This window comes from Rhineura floridana, chromosome 2, assembly GCF_030035675.1.
Source record: "Rhineura floridana isolate rRhiFlo1 chromosome 2, rRhiFlo1.hap2, whole genome shotgun sequence".
NCBI classification, from domain to species: Eukaryota; Metazoa; Chordata; class Lepidosauria; order Squamata; family Rhineuridae; genus Rhineura; species Rhineura floridana.
The window spans coordinates 100,178,217-100,195,704 of NC_084481.1; the positions used below are offsets into that span (position 1 = coordinate 100,178,217).

Below are 17,488 nucleotides of genomic sequence, written 5' to 3' on the forward strand. Positions count from 1 at the left end.
GTAATAAGCCCATGTGGCCTTGTGTACTCCACTCCACACACACACACACACCCATAAAAAAGAAGAGAGGTCACTTCTAGACTGAGTTATACAGGCCAGAAAAAGTGGGAAGGGAAGGAGAACAACAAGCAAGTAAAGGCTGCAAGAGAAAGAGATGGAAGAGAGTGGAGGCTAAGCCAGGAGCAAGAAGGAAACAAGGACTGAACTAAACGACAGTGGCACAGGTACCAGCCCTTCTGTTGCTTGCATGACAGCACTGAATGATGGAAGTAACAGATTCTTTGCTGCTGATCACAGAAAGAATGTCATTTTGTGGGTGTAAACCATGCCAACACTGTTGTCTTCCCAATGCAGATGGTAGCCACACGATGCAAGCAGGGGTTGCCTTCTGGTTTCCTTGCTGCAACATGGACTTCATGCCATGATGTTGTTTGGCTTCCCTGGAAGGAGTGATTGAGATGTCACTGAGCAACAGTCCCACCACCATCTGGAAATACACTGGACAGGTGGCAAAGTAGCAAGATAGCTTGTGTGATGGTGCAGAAGCCAGCATCGCAGCGTCACAGTCTAAGGGGGCTCTCAGTTAGCTCTGATTGGAAGGGCTGTTTTACTTCAAGTCTGTGACATGCTTTACCCCACAATGGTTCCTGCTGATCCAGAGGCCTGATGGGTGCTGCTGACATGGAACCAGCACAGGCTGCATTGTTTGCCTGAATTCAATACAAAGACATAAGCAGTTGAGGAAGTGTCCCTGGCTTTCCCTGGGATGATGATAATTAGTTTTAATGCCTGACCCAGCTTCTAAGCGGTTTACAAAATATAAAAGCAAATATACAAAACCACTTAAAATCCATGATTATAATACACAATAAAATATTATCATAAAAACATAAAAGGAAAAACTGGGGGGAAATATTTGCCACTCTCTATTGCGCACAATGGCAGCACGTAGCCGGAATCAGTAAAAGATGCAGTCTGGACAAACCCTGGCTAAATGTATCTCCATCACCCTCTCTCTAGCCTGAAAATTGGTAACGTTTATTCCTGTGCTGTTGGTTCTTCACTCTCCTGTGCTTTTTTCTGGATTTCAGGTTCACTGGGTTTGGGGAAACCTCCAAACACACGAGGGACAGAAGCAGTGACTCCAGTCTCCCCTATGCCCAGTCCACGTAAGTTTAAGCATCTCCAAGGCGCTTTCTCCTGCAGACAGTCTCAGTGTAATGCAAGCTTGCTGTACATTGCAGCACTAAGGCCCCAGAGGCATTCCTACACACATCAATGCTTGGCTAAGGCCTGTCCCATGCCAATAGTACTCTACTCAATAAACTCTACTGAGAGTAGACCCATTGAAATTAATGGACCTAAGTTAATCACATCTGAAGATAACAAACACTCTGAAGATAACAAACATTAGATGTGGCCCAATGAGGATGGCTAATAGGTGACAATGGGTTATATACTGCCATAGAAAATACATTGCACTATTCTGCAGTGCAGTACACTGAAGGATTCAGTGATGGTGGTGGCAGAGCCTCTGTCTGTGGTTGGTTGAGCTGCTCTGATGACACAGGAAGTGGAACAGACAGAAAGGCCTTTGTCTCTCACCAGCTGAGCTGCTCTGTTCCCAAGGGTCTCTGACTGTCTTTGGCTTGTTGTTGTTATGTGCCTTCAAGTCGATTACGACTTATGGCGACCCTATGAATCAGTGACCTCCAAGAGCATCTGTCTACTCTGAATTGGTCTGAGCAAGAGAGTGGGGTACACAGCAATCAGAAAGGCCTGAGGCTGGAGAGATAGAAGAAGACTAGGAAAAGAAAGTGGCAAAGTGATGACCATGGGGAGCAGGGACCAGGAAAAGAATACAGAGTGTTCCAGCAGTGGAATGATAGTGAGAGGAGAATGCCCAGAGGGAGGAAAATTGAGAGAGAGGAGAGGTTCATGTGCCCAAGAAGAGCAGATGTGGGGAGACCAAAGAATGCATGCAAAAATGCAGAGATTTGTGAAAATAACATGCACAATGTATGCTGTTGGAGGAAACTGCTTGCAAAAAATGCTTACATTGGGCAAAATTCTGTTAAAAATATGTATATTAGGGGAAATGTGCACAAAACTTGCATACGCATTTTTATGCCAATTTTAAAACAAAATCACAATGGGGCAAATCAGACTTAATCCTGGTAAAATGGAGAGAAACTGAAGCTGATATATTCATCCATCCTTATCACTCACCCACCCACCTCTGCTGATGTTTCCATCTGCAGGTTTCACTAGACCTGAGAACTTGGAAGTTAGACCATCATACCAGATGCTCCAGATCCTCTGCATTGTCCTTGGTCTTCTCCTGGTTTTGGCTCTTCTGACTCTAATTATCACCATTTTGCTGCACAGGCGAAGGAAAAACGGTACGCTTGGTATGCTGGGCGTCACCAGCACTATAAAAAGAAGAAAACTATAAAAAATGTAATGGGAAATTTGGTGGGATGGGTATAATATATCACCTTTTGAAGAGATACTGTAGTAAGGCTTAAGTACGGCTTTGAAACAGATGCCAGATCCCTTCCTGGCAGAAATCAGAATAACTGCAAAATGTTCCTGCCATCCCCATACCACCACCAAGAAGATGTCATAAGCTGTCAAAAGTTTTTTCAGTCTTGCTGAAAAGAAAGAAACTACTGATAAATTATCATTCTCACAATCAATGTTTTAGAAGTGGATTTTTAAAAAAAAAAGTCTTGTTTTCAAAATTAGCTGAGGAAATTCGCTACATTAAAATCTGATCCTCAGTGATTGAGAATAAGAGAATTAATGGAAAATTTGATACCAAATCCCAATTGGGTGGAATTCTAGCCCATCCCTACCACAGCTCCTTGCTGTGTGTTCATGCAGTAGTAAAAGTAGTTTTGGTATGCAGTATATGAGCAGCCCCTAAATGCTTAAGATGAAGATGGCTGTAAGATGCTTGTACGAACAAAGTAATGTCTGAAGTTACTTTAGTTACTCTGGAGGGCCTACTTCCTTAGGGCCTTTCCAAACTATTATTGCTTTTCACAGTAAATATGTGCAGACGCTATTCTTTTTGGCAGAGATCCAAATGTTGTCCTTTTAAGGAAGCACATTTGTTGCAGGCATGTTTCACTTCTCCACTGCTCAAAGGCCAGTATGGTTGTTTGGAAACGATTATTTTTACCCCTCTGGCTAATGCAATGACTACTCCTGTGATTGTGAGACTGTCACATCAACGCCTTCTGAGGTCTGGAAGGAATGCATATATAAGCTGGGGATGGGGAACCTCCAGATCTTGCTAGACTCCAACTCCCATCAGCCCCACCCAGCATGACTAATGGTCATGGAACACAGGAGTTGTAGTCCGACAACATCTGGAAGGCCCAGGTTCCTCATCTCTGCCATAGTCAAAGGAGGAGTCAAAACTCCTGTCTGCGTGTCCCTTTGCAGGAGAGTCTTACAGAATGGAGTATCTCTTTCTGATTGCAGATTGTGCCATTTCCTCTGCCTCAGTAACTGCCCCAGTCCTGCTGAATCACAGTGTGCAGCTGTCAACCACTGGAGCAAGTAATGACTATCGGGAAGCCCCCACAAGCCTCCCCAAAGAAGAAGGTACAAGAAGCTATCACTTGCCTACCTTACCTGTGTCTCCCTTATTCCATCTAGCCATCTTTTTTTCTCTCTCTACTCCCTTCCTAGAAGGTTAATTTGTTCCTTGTTTGATGGTTTAGGTCAGAATCTGTCAGTAATCCATAAGGCTGTTGGTGGTGGGCTGCTGGGAATGAAATGGTTAACACTGCTGTAATGGCTTTTCTCATAGGCTTTCCACCTAATAAGGGTTGCTGGGACATGCTAACAATGTCAATTTCTTCTTTGCTGTAGTAGTTACCATCTATATCTACTATCGCAGGATCACAGCAGGCTGTTTCTTCCCCCAGAGGAAAACCCGTGATTTGGAGCTGGTATTTCCTTCGGGGGAAATCCCAGCTACCATCCTTATCCTCATCCTCCCACAACTGATGCTGTTTGCATTTTAAAAAACCTGCATGCTAAATGCAAAGATGCACTTCATGTCTTCCTTGTTCCTAACGCTTATCACAACTAGGGGAGCAATGTGTCATCCAACCATAGCACTTGCTCATTTGTTGTGTTGAGCTCTGTAAGGAAGAATTTCACTATAAGGGCATCATTTTCCTAGTAAAGGAAATTAGGAATTTCCCCCCTACTAACGGCCTTGTTGAATTTCCCTATGAGGGAGACTGCATTTCCCCAGTTAGGAAAAGTATACATCTTTCCCCAACGAATGACATTACTGCAGCTGATAAGAGTGTGCAATGTGAATCTCCCTTGCGTGCATGCACTTCATTGTCACCATAACGCTAGTCTAAAAAATGAGGCTCTCATAAAAGCCGAAACTCTGGAGTAAATGTGATCGTGTCAGTTTCTTAATCTGGCACCCACACACAACCCAGAAACCCATCAAAATGAAACCAACTTTGCCTTGGGACCCATCAGTATCAGCTTTAATGCAACTGCAGTCTTTGTACAGTGAGCTCTCCACCTTTTACAAGCTTAAGCACACAGCATCCAGTCTATTAAAAAGAATATAACAGCAGCATGGCTTTCCCCTCTCTCTGCAGAAGGGCTGCTTTCCTTCACCTTCCATGACATCAGAATTGATGTTGTGTTCTTGCATTTTCCCGCAAAAAGTAAAGTGTAATAGGGGAAGGTTTAAACTGTTTGTTCTGGTAAGTCCTCATAAGGGATGGGGAGAAATTCGATTCAGTTCACATTTAAAGGTGAACATACCTAATTTGCACTTTCTGAAGCAATATGCAAACAGAAACTCAGCCATCCTTTGAAATTTGTACTTCTTTGAATTTTGCAATGCAATTCTCCAGCCAAGTAATGTGTACAAAAATGCACATACTCGGGTAGTGTGTATATAAATGCATGCATTCGTAAAAATAACATACAAAATGCATTATATTGGGGAAAATTGTTGTGCAAAAATGTATATATTAGGCAAAGTTGTGAAGAAAAATGTGAACATTCTGACAAATTCGCAGTAAATGCTGATTAATTTTCAACTCACAAATTAATGTGGAAATGCAGAGCACGGAAGACTGGAAAAATGAGACATGGAGAGAAACTGAAATGGTTCACCCACCTCTAGCCCAAATATTGCCCCGTCAGGATTCTTCTCAGTTTCACTACTTTTATTTTCATAAAGATAAATAACAAAAAAGATAATTCCAGAAAGAAGCCTGCAGCTAGAAAATTATACAGAAATTTAAATATCATATATCTTAATGCTAATACCTGTGCCAGGACGTTTGTGTCATCACTGACAGTGTTTTGTACTCTGTCAACTGAAGACAGCAATTCCTGCACCTGATGAAGTGGACAACTAGTCTAAGAGAGCTTATGCCATTATATATATTAGTCCCAGACTGTCACCATTTTGCGGGTGGGGTTCAACTGCATACCAGATTTACAGTTTCCATTAGGGCAGCCCTCCCCCATCTGCCCCGTAGCTCTGATCCAGGAGACATCAGGCTGACCTGCCCTGGGTTGACCTGGGGATCACCACCCTGCCCCAGATCCGGTCCCACTTAAGTTTGGCAGCAGGGCTAACGTTTAATTAGGGCTTGAAAACCCGAATTAAACATATAGCCAAGAGAGGAGCGAGGGAAGGAGACCTTGTGTCTCCTCCCTCTCTTCCCAACCAAGAAGTCAATTCTGTAGGATGCTACAGTCCCTCCCCAGCAGAGGTACTGATCCTGGGGGGGGGGAAGAGGCGAAGAAGCACCTTCCAGAATCAACCCCTTTGCTCATCAGTGCAGCTGATGCTTTGCAAACAGCTTTCCTAAAGCAATCCACTCACCTCAGCAGAGGGATCGATCTGGGGTGGAGGCGGCAGGCAGGCAGGAGAGTGTCAGCAAGCAGGAAGCTGGGCTTCTCTTCCCTCGGAAGATGCAGCTGGCGATCTGAGGTAGATCTTGGCCTTTTCGTGGGGTTTTCCTGCCCTGCCTGTCTCTCCTTCTTGCCTGATGCCCCACCTTCTGACAGCCATGGATTGCTTTGGGTCATCCAACCTGACCTGTAGTAATCTGTGGCGTCTGAACTGGACTTGTCGAACGACCAAGTCCCTCCAAATAGGCCCGATTTGGCTTGGGCTTTGGCCAAATCCAGTGCACATCTCTAATTTTCACGGTACAGGCTGTGCAATTAAAGTGGATTTGGCACTCTTGTGCAACAAACCCACTCCTCCCCCCCCCCCGCAAAAAAGCATCAGATTTTTTGCAGTAACAGGAGTGATAGGGAAGTGTACTGGAAAATACTGAAAACCCAGCACAAATATGTGGAAAATATCAGCACGGCCTTCCTCCATGGTGAGGGTTGTTATCCGAACAGGGGTTGGTATGCAAGCTGAATAAGTCACTGTATGGCTTGCGACAGAGCACCCGGTGCTGGAACATGAAGCTCGATAGTGTGCTGCGGGACATGGGCTTCAGGAGGTGCACAGCTGACACATGTGTGTATGTGAAGATGACAAGAACTAGGTGCACATACTGTGCTGTTTACGTGGATGACATCCTCTATTTTTATAATGATGCTCAGGAGGAAAAAGACTTCCATACCTGCTTGAGCAAGGAGGTGGACACCAAAAGCCTGGGTCCGGTGGCACAGTACTTAGGTACAGACATAGAGCGCACCTCTGATGGCTGTATAATCCTTAAGCAGGAGGGAAAAATCACACGTCTCTTGGAGGAGTGTGACATGCTGGAATGCAATGCGGTGCGAACACCAATGACAGTAACATTCCAACAAGATGTCACTGATACACCTTGTGCCCACCCAGCCTTGTACAGAAGTGTGCTGGGGAAGTTACAGTATCTGGCTAAGGTGTCACGGCCAGATATCTGTAACGCGGTCAGCATACTGAGTAGGCGAGTTGCGCAGCCTTCAGAGGCAGATTGGCAAGGCATAAAAAGAGTGTTGCGTTACTTGAAAGGCACAAAAACGAAGGGTCTCATGCTCTCTGCACATTCGCAAGGTGATTTAGAATGCTACGTAGATGCAGATCACGCAGGTGATATGTCCAGCCGGAAATCAACCACGGGCATAGTGGTGGTATGGAATGGATCAGTGGTCGACTGGAGCAGCAGAAAACAGGCGATAGTCGCCACATCCAGTTCAGAGGCCGAATATGTCGGCCTGTCGAACGCTTGTAACGAGCTCCAATGGTATGACCTGCTCCTGCAGGACCTAAACATACAGGTGCCACTGCCCATCCCTGTACATGAGGATAATCAAACGTGCATCAGTATGGCATCCTCAGAGGCACACACAAAAAGAACCAAACACATTAGCGTCAGGTACCAGCACGTGCGAGATCTTGTACAGAAGGGGTTTATTGCCTTAACATATTGCAACACAAAAGACATGCTGGCGGACTCGATGACCAAGCCGTTGTGCCAAGAGAAGTTCAGCGAACTGATCGAAAGGCTGGGAGTGATTTGTGTAAATCCGAAAGTCAATGAAGTCAGTGAATGAATAAAGCTGTAAGGGATGCAACTTGAATGTACTGAAATGTAATGATAAGTTGTAAAATGTATTATAAGACCTGAATGTTGTGATTGTGTTCATGTGAGACACAGGTGGGGGCTGTTGGATATGTGTGTACGTGCATATGTGCCTCACATGAGTAGCAGAGCAAGAAAATTAATTATGGGGTTAAGCCAGCAAGGATGCGCGCCAAGGACGTTGGCTGGCAGCTGTGCCCAGCGAGGCCAGTCTTATCTACTTAAGGCTGGAGAGAAACCGAAAGCTCTGTGGGGGAAGGAGTTCTTGCTGGAGAGTGTTTTGTAGCTGGAGAGAAGTGAGTGATTTGTTTTGATGTTCCTAATGTCCAAAGTAAAGGACTCTTAAACTAGTTCTTGTGCCTGGATTTCTTGACCATCTCGCTGTCAACTGTAACACACCGGTCACGCAATTTCCACACACGCCAACAAACAACTGCTTGACCTGACATCATATAACCTCCTTGCAAACAAATCAGAATGAATGCTCAATGAACAACGGGGGTCATATGACCTCCCCATGGACTTTGTGCGAACAAATCAGAAAGAATACTCAATAAACAGGTAATCTGAAAGCAACCTTTGTCTTTAAGGTGCCACAAAATGTTCTGTTATTTTTGCTGCAACACACTAAGGCAGCTACCCTGCTAGAACAAGCTTCTTCATATGATTTACTTTTGTTCCAGTACATCAAGAAGAGACTCCAACTGCCCATGAATGTTTGTTGTCCCAGAGTCTTTGGTAATGAGGACTTCAGTACCTTAAAAATCTATTACTACACCAGGGCAGGGACTGGCAGCTTCTCATTTTACCAAACTATAGGCTGGTTCCAATAGTATGATTGCTTAATTTTAGACTCTGGAGTTAAAGCTGTGCCACACATACTCTCTTTGGTAGTGGTTAGAGTGTTGGACTGGGACCTGAGGGACCAGGGTTCAAATCCCTACTTGGGTGACCTTGGCCCAGTCACTGTCTCTCAGCCTAACCTACATCACAGGGTTGTTGTGAGGATAAAATTGGGAGGGGGAAGACCATGTTTGTATGTTACCTTGAGCTCCTTGGGGGAAAGGTGGGATATAAATGTAATAAAATCAGTCAATCAATCAATCAATCAAATATGGTAAGCAGCCCTGTTGCATTTGGGAACCTTACTGCATATTCTGCGGAGTGGGGCCCTGGACTTCTGCCCCAAAGACTTACTTGACAGTCCCTCTGCCTGGTTCTCCCTGAGCTGACTAATGTTTGCGTTCTCCCTTTCAGCAACAGCAGTGATGCCTACGCCTATTAGTGAAGATTCTGATTCTGACTATGAACACTATGATTTCAACAGCAAACCACCCATGAGCCTCTCTACCTTCTACAGTGAGCATCTCTCCACTGCTGCTGCTTCCAGGCACACACTGCTGTCCTTCAGAAACTTTCTAGCTTCTCTGAGCCAAACTAGGCATTACACAGAAGATCCATGATTAGCTCTTATGTAGGGGTGGAAGAATCTGTCAATTTCGGTTCTCTCAGTTTCTCATTTTTCCAGGCCTAAATTCAGTTCTCCACATTTCTGCAGCTATTTGCAATTTTTAAAAAAATCCTCATGCAAATTCTTCAGCATTTTAGTGTGACCTGAACTTACAAGATCTGAACTGGGTGGTTCATGACAGATGCTACTGGAGGTCGCTGATTCATAGGGTCGCCATAAGTCGTAATCGACTTGAAGGCACATAACAACAACAATTTTAGTGTGAATATAACACACACATTTTTGTATGCAGTTTTTACTAATTAACGTACACAGTTTTGCAAGTAATTTCTCTTAATATAATGCATTTTTGTATGTTATTTTCACTCATATTCATTTTAATGCACACTTTCCCCTAATACATGCATTTTTGTAAATATTGCTAGGTTGCAAAATAGGGATAAGTTTAAATTTTGAAGGATCACAATGTTTTGGGTCTCGTCTGATAGATGTGACTTGAAATGCAAACTGAATCAAATTTCTCCCTCATCCCTACTCTTACGACATTTTGTGTTTTGGCTCTGTAGGGAGTTTCTGGATTTGAGGAGAGCTGTGTTGCTTGGAGATATGGTATTTAACCCTTTTCTTTGCGCTGTTTTCCTAACTGAAATGTTACCCATTTCACCCCCAGCTGCTGTTATCCCTGAAAGGGAAAATGTAGTGTGGTGTATCCAATACCAATCCTACTCAGAGCAGACATGACTAGCTGAGGTTCATCAGTTTCAATGGGTCTACTCTCAGTAGTTGGATACAAGCCAGTATAGTGCCCTCCTTTGCAGGACTAACAGCAGCTTTGGAAGTTTGACTTAGATCAGTATTAATGAAAAATGCAGACAAAACTGTACTCAATATTTAGTTAGACCCGTAAACAACTCCTTCCCCAGCAGCACTACTGCTTATTCATGCTGCTTTGTCCACTTGTCATGTCCCCAAGTTCCTCCACAATCTCTCAAGGAAGCTGCAGCTTTTCTCATTACAAACCATGTGTTCTGAAATTCCACAGGGAAGAGCCTCCTGACCTAAGGAAAGAGCAGATTAAGTGGTGAAAATTAGGTTTCTAGGCACCCCATCTATGGGTTTGCATTTTTATGCAATACGCATTCAGAGGCAATTGAATGTTTCTTGTATATAGGAAGTTACATTTTTTATTATTGTTATTATTATTATTATTATTATTATTATTATTATTAATAATAATAATAATAATAATAATTACCCTCACTTTACCAAAAGGTCCCAGGGTGGACTACAACAATAAAAATACAATGTTAAAAACAGTTTAAAACAAATTACATTCACAGCTAAAGAGGGTCCTAAAATACATATATTTCAAGTTTCAAAGGCCAGGTTGAACGTCTGTGTCTGTATAATGAAGGTGCCAGACACACCTATGTGAGGAGAGAATTCCACAACTACTACTACTACTAATAATAATAATGATAATAATAATGAATCAGGATTTATTACCCACCCTTCACCCAAAGGTCCTAGGGCAGGTTACAACAATTTAAAACCATATAATTAAAAACAGTTAAAAACAACCCAAACAACATCACAGAAAAAAGGGTGGGTCCTAAAAATATACATCTCAGGTATCGAAGGCCAGGGTAAAGAGGGGCTGCCACAGAGAATGCCCTCTCCTGGGACACCATCCCCCTCCCTGAACTTCTGAGTATAATTAAACTACCAAGAGGGCTTCCTTGTAGGAAGCTGCATATGAATCCAGAGTGTTTCTTCACTTTCAACCCAATATAATCTGTGGGTTACCGATCTGCGGGTTCTTTGTGCCTGTACAAGGACTGCATGGAGAGTGGAAGATGCACCATAGGTGCATCCTGCAATGTCAACTGGCCCCTCCCATCTAATTGGGGGAGAACTGGGAGAGAGTGGGCGGAGAGGCACCTGGAGAGGGCTGGGATAGAGGGAGCAGGTAGACACCCAGGCAGACCTGAGAAGGAATTTTGCCCCTGTGGTCTGCCTAGCAAGGTAAAAACCCATGTAAGTTTTAGAGGTTGTGGGAGATTAGGGTTAAAGGAACTGCAAGTCCAAGGCTTCAGGAGTGCACACAGGTAGTGCACAGCATATAAAATGGTCTAATTTTCTGACCATTCAACTTGTGCTTCTAAGCATTCTGGGGGGAACCAAGATATTCGGTAGATTTCCCTGCCCAAGAGCTTTTCACGAAACTGAGCAGTTCCAGGAATGGATGTAACATTAGCCCTAGGTTCTTCTTTACTCCTTCCTTGCTTCTCAGAGCTTGATGAAGTCTGTCTGGCCCCTGCTTTCAGATTCTCTTCGAAACCGAGCTACTGACGAAGACCCTCCCCTCTACAATTTTGCCATGCCAACTATGCATGAAGAAAGTGAGAGCAACCATCCTGCCTCTGAGAGCTATCCACAAGGGGGTGAGGAGAGCCTTTCCACACTTATTCACTTGCATAGTAACTGTGAAATTGTTACTGATTTCATTTACGGGATCCAGTCTCTTGCCTCATTGCCATATGAAAACCTCAGCTTCAGTATCCTATATGAACGTTCCTGTGATGCACTTCTGAGACTGCATATTGCTCCATTGGCAACCAAACAACTTTTTGTATTACTTGCACAGCCTAGGTCTTGTGCTACATAAGTAACCCAAGAAGTTGGGTCTTGAAGGTCTGGGTCTTGATCTATCATCATTTGAGAATTCCTATGGTGCAATGAACATCCTAACTTTACGTCCATGTAGCTTTTTCTTTTCTCATCTCCTCTACAGCACACATTTCCAAAACAGACAGTAAAGTCTGTCCCACAGAATCCCCAGTGGTTGCACCAGTCGGTAGAGAAAGGGTACTCAAAGGGTTTCTGACTTAGTCCATTTGGGTTTAAGATAATGTTGGAGGACTGATTCTCACTTTGCATGGCAGTCATGTTTGCAACTAGTATTTGTTTCAAGTGTGAAGGAAGGGCATATGTCCATTAACTAGTGTTCTTCCCATCATCCCTGACTGTTGGCTAATTTGATTGGGGATGATGGACATTGTAGTCCTCCAGCAATATCTGGGAGCCCAAGGTTGATGTACATTGCAAACACATGGTATATAACATGTAAGGAAGCCATGGGCAATTGCACCTTTTTGTGCACCTCTACCGCATGCCCTTGAGTGAGTGAGTGAAACACAGATCTCGCCTTCACATTTCAGGCACACCTCAGGGCTATGAAACATGAGTCAGTGCTGAGAAGTTATGATGATAAATTGCATAAAGTGCCAATTCAACTCTGTCTCAGAATGTGAGGGACATGCAGAGAAATCCAGCACAATTGCCTGGTTCCTTTCTGTAGTGGAAGACAATATATCCATGGTTTTCACCAGCAGGACCTACAGCTGAAGACAGTGACAGCACCTCTTCTGGGGATGGAGATTGGTATGAGAACATCCAGAAACAGCAGCAAGGAAGCCAGCCAGAAAATGACCCGTCCTTTGGAGGTGAGTAGGATTGTTATGAAATGGAACTTCAGTTAGTCATTTAGTACGTTCAGAGCTCATCACAAAGTAAAATACTTTTGCATCTTTTCTAAACATTAGAAACAAATATGAAATGTAACTGGTTGGCTGGATCTAGCATTTGAGTCCGTAGTGCTAGAATTCTTAACAAGGGATCAGATTGTTACAAGATTGCAGTTGTCTATAGAGATGGACAGTTGTTCAAAACTATACTATCATGTGGGAGCTCCTAGCTGAACATGAAGGATGGCTTGGGCTAGGGAAAGCCAATGTGCATATTGTCAGAGGCTGCTCCATAGTCCAGCCCTGAGGTCAGACTCTGCAATGAAATTGGCACTATCTGGCAATGAAGGCTTTGAAGTTATGGGGCATAAGTGCTTAGGAACTGTATTACACACTTCTAAATGAGCCTGCATATTACATACAAACTTGAGAATAGGGATGGGGTTCACTGCATGGTGCCAATTCGCATGCATTTCGATAGTCCGTTGTTTCTTTACCAGTGCGTCCTTTTTTTGTTTCCTCTGGCGCTTGCCAATTCGATCTGTTGCACATGTTTTTGGGTGATTCCATCTGCAGAGTTTTTTGGGGGTTGCAAAAATTACATAATGGTTTTTGTAGATACCTATGTAAATAACAGCATTCCACGTAGTTTTTTGGCGGAGAGGAAAAACATTTCAAAAAATAATTACAAAGAAAAGAAGTAAAATAGGGGAAGGATTTCAGGAAAAAAATTATTGCCGGTTGCAGTCACGGCCGCAAAATCCATGCTGATTACAGCCGCTGCCTGCTGCAAAAGATTGGTGCCACTCCAAAGGGATAGAGAACCAGCGAATTCAGCCAGGATCTGGTACCAGGTTCAGTTTTGTCAGATATTCTCCCCCATCCCTACCTGAGAGAGATGTAACATTAAAAGTAAAAATTTCCATGTGAAACTGTGGGCAAACAGTTGACCCTATCTTGGTTAAGATCTTGTAGGGCTGCCAGGTGCCAGACAGCATTGCTTGGGAGTCTGGGATCTGGTGTGTATGCTGCCAGTTGGCCATCTGTGGCTTAGTCAAAACAAGTTGCTCTTATGGGACAGTTAAGGCTCATGGGTCCTACACCTCCCCATTTAAACATAGGGCAACCAATTATTGCAGCCCATAGTGCAAGGCTCTAGCAATTGTCAGCAGAATAGAATACCCTAAAGAGAGATGTACAGGGGCCAGTAGCAACAGTTGTCTCCCTCATTACCCACTGAGGCCTCTTGAAAGGCCTTACAGCTGGCTAGTTAGGTCAGCAAACATCTCAGCTAACCTCTTAGTATCTTCCTCCTGAGCAGTGCCCTTCGGCTTCTTGGCAGCTGACTCTAAGGCCCTTCTCGTTTCTTTGCTTCAGGCTTGACATCTTTTTCCAAACCTTTGGTGAACTCCGAGGCTGGGCCTGGGAATGGCTCATTTGACAGCAGCAATTATGATGACATGTGGCCCTAAAGGGCAGGGATGCACCAGGGATGATGCAGTTCCATCTGTCTTTAGCAACGCCTCCTTCAGAAACAGCCAAGGATGGGAAGTCTAAGAACGGAAAGAGACCTATTTCCACAGGCTTGGCCTTGAGGATTCAGCATTTTGGAAGATGATCAGCTCCCACAAAGATATGTCCTTGTCCAACTCCATCCCAGGACCAACATTTCCAACTTGTGCTATTGTGGGTATAACCTTATGAGGGCAAAAACTGAGCTCTGGTATAGATTTTCCTTTCTTGGTTTTGTATGGCCAGCCACTGATATGCTATCACAAAGCAGCTGAGAGACTGATATTCCTACAGCCTCAGCAGGCAACCCACCTGCGCCCTCCTAGCTTCAAAATCCAGGCAGCTGAGACAAAAGCATCCAGCAATAAGCACTAGCCAATCACCTTGAACAGTGTTACATCACTAATGCATACTTCCCCTGAGATGCTAGCAGGGATGAAGCTCAAACGAAGGCCTCGTTCTTGGAATCAGAACCCCTATGACAGGGCCAGGGAACGTAGCTTCTTCTTTGGGAAGAGCTCTTTAATTGCCAGGGGACTCTGGATAAGAATGGAGTTCTTTCATTGATGGGGTTAGATGTCAGTGGTATTCACCTGAAGAAATTTAAAATTGCTATTTCAAGGGTTCCCCTTTCCCAGCAGGATACACAGGAAGGTAGTACTTGGGTGTATGTGTTTGTTTTGCTGCCGTGGTGGTGTATCAAACACATGTAGCGGGAAAGGAATTCAATTACTAGTCAGATGAAAGTCTTACAATTAAAGCACAGGGGCTTGAGAATGAGGAAGGCTTGAGTCTATGCGTGACCTTGCTGTTGTCTGTCTCTTGGAGTGGGAAAGTTCAAGCCCCTTTCTCTTTTCTGTCCTTGAGTTTCTCCCCATTATGGGAAATGGAGCAGTGATTGTTAGCACTTCTCCATCATCTCACAGTGATACTAGCTTTCCTCTCTGGGACCTGCGAGCTTCTGAGATGGAAGGTGGTCTAGAAAAGCAAAACATTGCTCAAGGGATTGAGGATGAGAGACCTAGTCTTCTTCCCATTCAGAGAGCCCAGCAAGGCAACAAGGAGACCAACAGGTATTGACTAGTACTTTTGGAGTATAGCAGTGTTTCTTCTACAAAAGCAAATCTGGGGAAGAACCACAGTTCATGCTTTGCATGTATTAAGTACCAGGTGCAGTAATCTCCAGTTAAAAACATCTCAGGTAACAAAGCTGAGCAGGACCTCTAACTGATACACAGGAGAACATCTTTCAAATGGAGTAGCTGATACTAGGCTAGATGGACCAATGATCTGACTAAGCATAATGCAGCTTTATATATGGTCTAATGCAGGTTGGGGAAGCTGTGGCCCTCCAATTAACCTTGACCATTGGCCAGAAATATGGGCATCATCCAGTAACATCCGGAGGGACACTTGCAGCCATGGCAGTGACTTTCCTAAGACAATCATACCCAAGTGAGTGAAGGTCAGCATCAGTATGAAGCATTTGGCCCAGCCTAGCACTCAGCCCTCCCTTTACCCCGTAGTACTCATCTCTAGCATTGTAGACAACTGTTCTATGTGTCTAGGAGTAGTCAGTCTCTGGGGTTAACCAAAAGGCCTGTCAAGAACTGCTTGCTGCACTGTAGCCAGGACAGGATGCATCTAAGGTTGGCAATAATGAATGTATCTGATGAGACCTAAGTTGTATTCTCGGGGGGGGGGTTGTAATTACTCATCCTAGCATGGTGAGGTAGGCCATTGCACTTTTGTAATGATGTTATATATATATATATTTTAAAGCTTTGTTGAGGTTTGGATATCTGATTTTTATTCTCCTTACAGATTTTGGAATTAGGGCAGAGTTAAGTCCTGGGAGAAATGGGGAGGGAGCTGGAGAGCATCCACAAGCCAGTATAAAGAGCAGGGGAGCAGTTGCTATTTGGCTACCAATCTCTGGGGCATGTTCCCTGTCAGGTTCTAAAGGACCCCATCCCATCCCTGTCTCTTCTAGATCCTCCTAAGAAGGTCTCAGGTAGAGCAACCCTAACTCACATTTATGCTGGAGTGGCGAAAGATTCCAGAGATTTGCTTGCAGGACCATCGTCCCATTCACTGCCCTGCCCCTTCACGGTGGGCAGTGCAGGATGGAGGGGGGAATGCAGCTTTTTCTCCTTCCCTCCCATTGGCCACAATGGGAAGGAATTAATTACACCAGACCCAGGACTGCTGTAGATTTCCACCATTTCTGTGGGTTTGTTGGGAAAACGAAGGAGCTCTGGATGTGATGCATTTATGCCTGCCCCCAGCATGCTCCACTTCCCCCCACTGTGCCAATGAAACATCTATGCTGGTGGAGTTCTCCACTGGTGTGCCAGGGGACTTGAACTGATGCATTGTCCTGCCAGCATATCTCCATCTCTGCCAGCAGAGCAGTACTTCCATTGTGCCATTTCCTCAACTAGCTTAATGGTGTGGTTAGGATTCTTCCCTTAGCACACTGCATTTTTCAATTAACAAAGTTAGTTTTGAGGTGTACCCATAAGAATGAAAAGAGTGAATGTGACAAATGCATATCATGCATTCTATTTATTTTATATTTTATGCCACATGTCATAAAAAAGGGTTTACAGCAGAGCCAAATGACTGCAATTAACAACAGAATTAACAGTAAAAATGCACTCAAAATTTAAAATAAGGCAATAAAGCAACAACAAATTAAAAGCAGATAAGCATTAGCAGTCACCAATCAATGAAATGAACACCAAATGTCATTTGAAATTTGAAAATGTTTTAAGCTTTCATGGAAAAACAACAGATTGTGTAAATCTCTCTCAGAAAGGGATCCCAGGACATTGGTGCCTCTACCAAAAAGACCCTGCTGCTATTGCAGGTCAAATCTTACCTCATATGCACTCTGCAAGGAGATAGGATTGGCTGACTCAAAGACAGAGCCTGATCTGCACTGTGTAAACTGTGACATTTCTCTTACGTTTAATGCTATGTATGCAAGCACATCTTTTTGCTAAAAATATAAGCATTCACAAGATGTATGCTTTAATTTCTAGAATGCATTCATTTCTCCCACCTTCCTCTATATCACTTTCTGAAACAAAGTTCTAGCCCTGATATAACAGATATGACAAGAGGACTGTAACTTCGTTGCGAAGAGGGTTACTCCAAATGAAGAGAATGCTCAGTAATGCCAGCGGATAAGATTCTCTATGGACAGGAGCAGATGTCAAGTCAGTACAAATATATATACCTTTTTCAAAGCCACATTCCAGAACAGAGCTGAATATCATATCCCTCAGCAGAAGCACTACAGACTCGTGGTGCTGTCCAGTACAATAACATATACGTTGCCTCACATCGGTTAGTTATTCATACTGAACATCACATTTTTC

The 17,488-nt window shown here is 43.9% G+C and overlaps 1 protein-coding gene across 3 annotated transcripts in view; it reads left to right on the forward strand.

Moving 5' to 3' along the window:
* Window positions 1-14,987, forward strand: part of CD6 (CD6 molecule) — a 46,721-nt gene extending 31,734 nt beyond the window's left edge. For all 3 annotated transcript variants that reach the window (XM_061613059.1, XM_061613058.1, XM_061613060.1), the window contains exons 5-11: window positions 1,092-1,169; window positions 2,262-2,402; window positions 3,493-3,615; window positions 8,850-8,951; window positions 11,391-11,507; window positions 12,459-12,569; window positions 13,968-14,987. In XM_061613059.1, the coding sequence (XP_061469043.1) occupies window positions 1,092-1,169; window positions 2,262-2,402; window positions 3,493-3,615; window positions 8,850-8,951; window positions 11,391-11,507; window positions 12,459-12,569; window positions 13,968-14,062 (767 nt within the window). In that variant the 3' untranslated portion in view covers window positions 14,063-14,987. The remainder of the gene's footprint in view (window positions 1-1,091; window positions 1,170-2,261; window positions 2,403-3,492; window positions 3,616-8,849; window positions 8,952-11,390; window positions 11,508-12,458; window positions 12,570-13,967) is intronic.
* The last annotated feature ends 2,501 nt before the right edge of the window (window positions 14,988-17,488 follow it).